The sequence below is a fragment of the Acanthisitta chloris genome, unplaced genomic scaffold (assembly GCF_000695815.1).
Source record: "Acanthisitta chloris isolate BGI_N310 unplaced genomic scaffold, ASM69581v1 scaffold530, whole genome shotgun sequence".
In the NCBI taxonomy this organism is placed as follows: Eukaryota; Metazoa; Chordata; class Aves; order Passeriformes; family Acanthisittidae; genus Acanthisitta; species Acanthisitta chloris.
Genome location: NW_008653153.1, coordinates 1 through 7,335, shown reverse-complemented (window position 1 = coordinate 7,335; position 7,335 = coordinate 1). Strand labels below are relative to the sequence as shown.

Genomic DNA, 7,335 nt, shown 5'->3' with positions numbered 1-7,335 from the left:
AAGCTGCACCCAACTCAGGCAGCTCTGCTGGGGGCACAGGATGCTCTGAGCCCTGCAGACCAGTGCTGGCTGGGAGGGGAAGCCCTGGAGGGGAACAGGGAGCAGTGCGTACCTCCACTCTCAATCAGCACGTCCAGGAGCTCGTCCATCTGCTGACTTCGTGTCATCTGCTGCAGCAAACGACAAAGAGGAGAGTAGAGGACGTTAGGAGGAGCATCCCTCCAGCCACAAGCCAGGCAGATGGCTCTAGACCCCAAAAGAGATGGCTCTAGACCCCACAAACGGCTTCCTGCCACGCAGAAGAGGCCACACCAACACGGGGCTGACAGCAGAGCTCAGGTGAGCTCTGCAGGGACCTGGGACACTCACAGTGGATCCAGGAAGTGGATCCAGGGAGCAAGGCTCCCTGTCCTGCTGCTGACCTTCTGCTCAGCGGCCACCACAGCCTGGCTCTTCCCAGGGCCATCAGGACACACTGACCTAGCACCTCATACAGCTGATTGCACTCCCTGCACTGCCCAGTCATCCTCATCTCCCTGGCTGGGAACTGGAAGGGCTTCCTGCCTCTCTGCCAGCCAGCACAACCCATTTCCATCACTGCCAGCAGCATCACTTCACTTTCCTGAAGGCATCAGCATTCCCAGCACCGAGGCTGCTGCCAGAGTCTCCTGGGAAGAAAGAGGTGCAGTTCTGCCCATGGAAACAGTGCTCTGGGGTAAGGCTCAGGGAGGCAGATGGCATGGAGCAGGACTGAAGAGGGAAGGTGAGGATTCCTGGAGATTGGGAAAGCTCAGGGGTCTGTTCCTCATATAGCACTGAGCACCCCAAAGTGCTGGCACATCACTGGGATGTGTAGGGGTGTCAGCAGATGCTATCCCACCCCATGTGGTGCCTGACTGCTCGTGGCAGGCAGGCAGTGCCTAACTCTTCAAAAAAAGCCTCAGGAAAACAGGCCTGTCCTACCCAGAGCCCCCAGAAAGGGCTGGAGCTCCTGCAGCTGAGTCCCATTAACCACAAAGGACACCCTGAGCAGCCCTGGCCCTGTAGGAAACAAAAACCATGCAGTTACCTGCTTCACTGCATCCTCATAGGGTGGAGGCTGCTTTACCTCTGACAGGGCTGGGCTTGGCTTACAAAAACTTGGGGATGGAATAGAAAACTTTTGACCTGCCTGCACAGCCATCTGCATGGGGAAATACAGGGAAATGGAATCAGTGCATGGGGAGGCACTGGGGGAGGCACAGCTCCCTCTCAGCCCTGTGAGGTCAACGTGGTGCCAGGACAAATACGGATCTGGTGAGTCAAATCAGCTCAGACACAATACCTGACCAGGAGCAGCACAGAGGAAAGGTAAATCATCTCCCTCAGGCTAGCTCTGAGCCCCAGGGCCAGGCTGGTCTCCTGGTGCTGCTGGAGCACAGGCACACAGAGCATCCTGGTGCTCAGTGCAGCTGTGGATGTGCAGGGCAATGGGAATGCAGAGTGGTCATCTGGTGCTGGTGGTCAGCTGCACTCAGACAGTGATGCAGCACTTCCCCAGCCCTCTCTGGAGGCAGCTCACAGAGCCCAGCCCAGGGGAGACCACTCAAAAGAGGGAAACCTCTGCCTGTGCCAGACACCTGTATATCATTTTCAGGTTTTTGCTGGGTTCCCTTTCCAGGAGGGACCTCATATGAAGGTCCAGTGCCTGCTAGCTCCTGTCCCCATCACTGCTATGCCCTTGCCTGGCCCAGGCCTTGTCCCATGAGTGCCAGCTGCAGGGCAAGCAGCACGGCCCCAGCAGGTGGGTTGGATCCAGGAGCGGATCCAGGGCAGTGGTGAGGCCACTTGGCCTGGCCATGCACATCCTGAGCACCTTTCTGTGGAGGCAGCTGTGAGGAACACTGTCCCTGGCTCATGGGGAACAGCACTCCAGCGCTGGGCTCGGAGAAGGAACTCTTGCTGAAGAAGGACCCTCAGCCCTGGGATTCCCTTGCAGGCAGAAAGGAATGCCCAGGATAGGTGGTGGTGCAGCCAGGATGAGCTGCAGGACACCATGGGGCTGTGCCCTCCACATGCCTCTTGTGCTCAGGCAGTGAGGGAGGAGCTGGAGCTGCTCCTGAGCTGTCATTGCTCCCTTCTGATGCTCTCTGTCCCCTGCCCCTGTCCAGAGCAGCTGCACTGCCTCCCTTGGAGTATCACCTCACAGCACTGTGTCCCACTGCCCATTGCCCCCACAGCTCTGCTTCAGTGCTCAGCTCACCTCTACAGCCCCATAGCTGAGCTCACCCCCTGCATCCCCTGCCCTCTGCCCCCTCACAGCTCACCCAAACCACTGTTACCAGCACCCTCCTCACCCCCACCCCACTGCCCTCCTTGCCCATCCCACTGGCACCTCTGTCTCTGCCCCTCCTCACCCTGAATTGCTCCCATTCCCACCTCACTGACCATGCTGTGTGCCAACTGCCCATGGCTTCCACCTCACTGTCCTCTGCAGGGCTTGGACACAGCACCCAACCTGCACTTGCTGTGTCCTCTCTGACCTGTGTGCACTCTTTCACCCTGTGCATGGGACAGGCTCTGTGAGAGGTGGTGCTGTTGCCTGGGGAGCCCTGGCAGGGCACTGGGATGAACTGGGGCTGTGATCAGCAGAACCTTGTGCTGCCTTTTTGTGTTGGCAATGTGTGTCCTTCCCCAAGCTTTTGTACCTGTCCAGAGGGCTGAGGGAGCAGTGCTGGTTGCTGAAGACATCTCAGCTGGGCTGGTGGCCTGGTGGGAGGCATGAGTCTGACTGCAGACCCCAAGTACAAGTCCTGCTCTATCTTCCCAGGAAAAGGCTTCCCACATCACTGGGTAACTGCTTTCCTGCAACCCAGTGGTGGAAATCTCACACTGCTGAGAGCCACAATGGCTCAGCAAGATGCTAGAAACCCTTGCAACCCTGCAACAGGCTCTCCCAGGGGTGTAGGAGCTGTGCCAGGACTCTCCCAGGAGCTGGGGCATCCATGCTGGTGCTTCCCTGCTGTGGATAGAGCTGTGCCAAGGGCAGCTGTGCCAGGACTCCCCCAGAGGGGAGAGACAGCTGGGTTTGGGCTCTTTTAGGGCAAAAGAATCTGTGCCAATGCTCCCCCAGGGCAGAGGAAGCTTTGCCAGGACCCTTCCAGGGGCAGAGGGAGCTGTGCCAGTGCTTAACCAGGGGCAGAGGGAGCTGTGCCTGGACTCTCCTAGGATACACGGAGCTTTGCCAGTGCCCACCCAGGGGCAGAGAGAGCTGTGCTGGGACCCCTCAGGGAAGAGGGGAGCTGTGCCAGGGCTCCATGGGGCATGGGAGCTGTGCCAGGGCTCCATGGGGCAGAGGATGCTCTGCCAGGACTGTCCCAGGACACACGGAGCTTTGCCAGTGCCTACCCAGGGGCAGAGAGAACTGTGCTGGGGTCCCCCAGGGAAGAGTGGACCTGTGCTAGGACTTTCCAGTGGCAACCAGGTGCAGAGACAGGGCTTCCTGGGAGATACCCTGCAAATGACCCTGCAGTGCCATCACCTTCCAACCCACTGTCCATCTGGGATGCTCTGTGCCTTTCCAGGCAGCCCTACATGCCCCCACAGCCTGGGTGCCAGCAGCCTGAGAGCAGAGGGCTGCCCGTGGGCTGTGTGAGTGCCCGTGGAGGTCTGGGTGCTCACACTCACCGAGGCTGAGCGCAGGCAGGTGCTGCCCTGGGGGGACCCACTGCGCCCGTCTGCCTGCGACCCGGGGGACACCGAGAGCAGGTAGTGGCTGTTGGGGGATGGTGGCAGGCTGATGTGCTGGGGGCTCTTGGCAGCCCCCACGGGAGAGTGCTGGGGGGAGCACTGCGGGCTCAGGAATGTCGAGGAGGTGATGGTGCTTTGCCCTGCAGGCTCCAAGCAGTGGCTATTTACAATGTGGGGCACCTGTGGCACCCCACAGTTACTCAGCTTGTCCGAGCTGCTGGCCTGGCCTTTCAAGGCTGTTTGTTTGGATGCAAATGGACAGCTGGACACAGCGTTTTCTTGCTTGATGGGAACACCAAAGAAATGCTGAGCAGGCTGCTGCTTCTCCTCAAGGCCATTGCTTCTCTTTCGCTTCTGGAGCTGCATCCGTAGCTCTTCCACCTGCCTCTGCTCTTGCTGCAGCTTCCACGTCAGCTCATTGATGACCTTCTGCTTCTCCACCAACATCTTGTCTTTCTCTGTGTCAATTCCTTCCAGCTCCAGCTGGATGCTCCCTCCGTTCATGCTGCTCATGAGGCTTTCCTCAGCACTGCCATGCACTGGAGATGGCTGGAGACCAAACTGTGGAGAGGACATAGGCCCATCATTGAAAGTGTCTGGCAAGGAGCCACTCACAGAGAGGTCAGAGGAGGCTGGTGAGATGGGTGGGGTGGAGCTGGTGCTGCCAAAGTGGTAAAAGCCATTTGATAACATGCTGGTGGAGGACTGTGACTGGTAGCTTGACAGGGTGCTTGTTGGAGTGACTGGGAAGGTGACGGTGGTGATCTCACTGAAGTTGGGCACTGTGTTGCTGCCACACTCCTGGAAGGGTCTCAGCCGCTCCATCAGGGCTGTTTTGGTGCCTGACACAGGCAAACCTCGTATCCGGAGCTGCTGCCTCAGCTCTGACACCTAGAAGGAAAGTCACCCATGGTCAGTCTCAGTGGGGGATGAACCCTTTAGAAACCCAACACTTCTGACAAGGACCTCAGATCACAGGCTCCCAGAGCTGTAGGGATCTTCCCTCCCAGGTGCTCACTGTCTCACCTGCAGTCACCAGAGTCACCGTGCACAGGCCTGACCACCACATGTCCTGCAGGACCTCAATCTTTCCTAACAGGAAAACCTTCCTCCAGCAACTCTCTCCTCTCCATGAACCAGCAGTGGTCTTTGGGCCATGGAGGCAACCCAAGATTCCCTCCCTAGCAGTAGGTTTCTCTGTGAGCAGAGGACTTTCACACAGACCAGGAACCAGCTGACACCTCAGGGAATGTGACCACATACCTTGGAGCCACATACTCCATGGTCAGGCATCTGCACATGATTCAGTCACCTGAACTGTGACCAAGCTCATGTTATTTCTACCTCTAATAATGAATGTTTCCTCCAGGTCTCTGCTCCTAAAAGAACTTGGCCCTTCCCAGGGCTGAGGGTCCCCTAGCAAGGTATTAAAGCACTGCTGATGTGAGTGATTGTCCCAAAGGACAGAGGCTCTGTCTTGCCCACATGACAGATGGTCAAAGCAGTGTGTGTAGCAGGAGATACTGCTCATGCTGAGCTGCAGTAACCACTGAGGAGCTGAGTCACTATGGGGAGGCCATGCTGACCTCCTGGCTTCTGGCTGCTCTGCTAGAGCATCCCTGATGTCCACAACAAAACCACAGATGGGATGGGGCCAGGAGCTGCAGGAGCAGCAGCTCCTTTAGTCCTTGACCTTGGCCTGGCCTGCAGCCTCTCCAAGCTAGACCTAAGGTTTATTGATACACACAGTGGAGCAATGCACTCCCTCACCATCTGCTCAGCAGCAAACCCTCACGTTCAGGTACCACCACGGTGACCAACCCTGCCCCAGTGTGCTATGCTGTACTCCTGCTCAAAGCACAGTGGTTTAGGTGTGCTGACCTCTAACACAGCTCACTCCCAGCCTGTGTCACTCCACTGCCACCTCCGGGGCAGCAAAGCACACTCAGGCTGTGCTCCTGTAGTTTGCAAACCTTGCACTCACTTTGAGATCATCCAGGTTGGATGGCAGAGGGCCTGGCTTGATAGATGAGACACAAGTCTGGCCTGAAAAGGTGGTTTTCACCGGAGAAAGAGGGGTGTTGTTGACAGAAGTTGATGAAGAATTTGAGCTTTTGACCATTTGCTCATTGGATTGCCTGAAATAACAAAGGAGATTTAGGGTAACTTGTCTGCCCTCCTGGGGTCTCTGTGCCCAGCATCTCACCCCTCTGCTCCCCTGGGGCTGCTGTCTCCTCTGTGAGACCTGAGGATGGTCAGCCTCAAGGGAAACCAGGCTGAGCTGCAGGAGGTTGCTGGTGCCCCAGCAGCAGGTCCCAGGTGCCCTGGCCAGTGCACAACGCCAGAACAGACTGTTCCCAAGCTTTATGATTCACTGGCATGCAACTATCCCCTTGCACGGGCACAAATGGATACAGCAGGGGAAAGTCTGGAGAGTAACAGGACTAAATCCTGTTCCTGGCACAGTGTCACTCACTTTAGCTGTCCTTGATGCATCCCAGGGTAGCTGTAGTGCTGCTGCTGCTGTTGCTGCTGCTGCTGGCTGAGGATCTGGAGCTGCAGGAAGAGCTGCTGCTGCTGCAGCAGCCTGGCATACGCAGAATCCATGGGTGGAGGGGACTTCTCTGCCTTCTGGTCTGGAGGGATGTACTGGTGGTACTTGAGCTTCTTCACCTTGGGCTTGGTGTCCTTGGGCTTTTTGTGGCGGTTCTTGCTGTCGCTGGATGATTTGGACTGTTGGTCCAAGAAGAAAGGGAATTAGCTGTGAGAAGTGCTCCTGTCAACCCCATGGGACCTCAGAGGCCTGGGACAGAGCAAGGCACCCTGCTGGCACACTGGCACTCCAGCTCCAGAGTCTGCTGAGCCTGGGTGTGGGGGGCTCCCTCAGGGCTGTGAACCATCTCAGTTGTGCTGGAGAGCACATGAGATGGAGAATGACCCTCCTTGCCTGGAAGTGTTGCCTTGTATCTCCCCCTGCTCCAGCCCCAGGGGATCTTTCCTCAAGCAATTGCCTCTAGCAAGGCATAATGCTGTACCATTACACAATGAATCAAATGACAGCATTTGACACAAACACTGCCTGCATTATCCAAAGTCCTTAAGGCCAGAGCCACAGACCTCCCACACAGGTGGGATGCAGCACAGAGACACTTCAGGCTTGGATGCAGCTTTGGGCTTGTGTCTCCTGGGCAGCCCTGAGGCATAGGCATTACCTTCACAGCCGAGGGCACTGGGAGTGTTGGGCTCTCCTGCCCTGCTGTCTGCTTGGGGCTGTCACACTGGCTGCCCTGCCCCGGGGCTGGGTCTGGAGTGTGGCCATCGGCACTGGGGGGACGATCCTGCCAGGGAGAGGAGACAGGGGCTGTGGGGATGGTGCCAGGGGCTGCCCAGCCCGGAAAAGCTGCACCTGAAATCGCGTTTCCTTACCCCATACTGTCCCCGGTCCCCCCAGATGCCTCAGTCTGTCCCAGTACCCTACTGTCTATCTCAGCCAACCAGCCAACCCCCTCCCAGGCTATCCCAGTCCTTTCCCAGTCCTCTGTCTCCCCAGTCCACCTTGGTTTCCAAGCCCTCTCCATTTCACCTCGGCCCTGTATCCATGTTCCC

At 57.6% G+C, this 7,335-nt stretch overlaps 1 protein-coding gene across 1 annotated transcript in view; it reads right to left on the bottom strand.

Annotated features, from left to right (window-relative positions):
* MYOCD (myocardin) overlaps positions 1-7,067 on the bottom strand; it is a gene marked incomplete at its 5' end in the record, with an annotated part of 8,758 nt that extends 1,691 nt beyond the window's left edge. Inside the window, 5 exons of the mRNA XM_009079533.1 lie at positions 113-170; positions 3,667-4,620; positions 5,714-5,867; positions 6,206-6,462; positions 6,942-7,067. Of these exons, the coding sequence (XP_009077781.1) occupies positions 113-170; positions 3,667-4,620; positions 5,714-5,867; positions 6,206-6,462; positions 6,942-7,067 (1,549 nt within the window). The remainder of the gene's footprint in view (positions 1-112; positions 171-3,666; positions 4,621-5,713; positions 5,868-6,205; positions 6,463-6,941) is intronic.
* Positions 7,068-7,335: the final 268 nt, after the last annotated feature.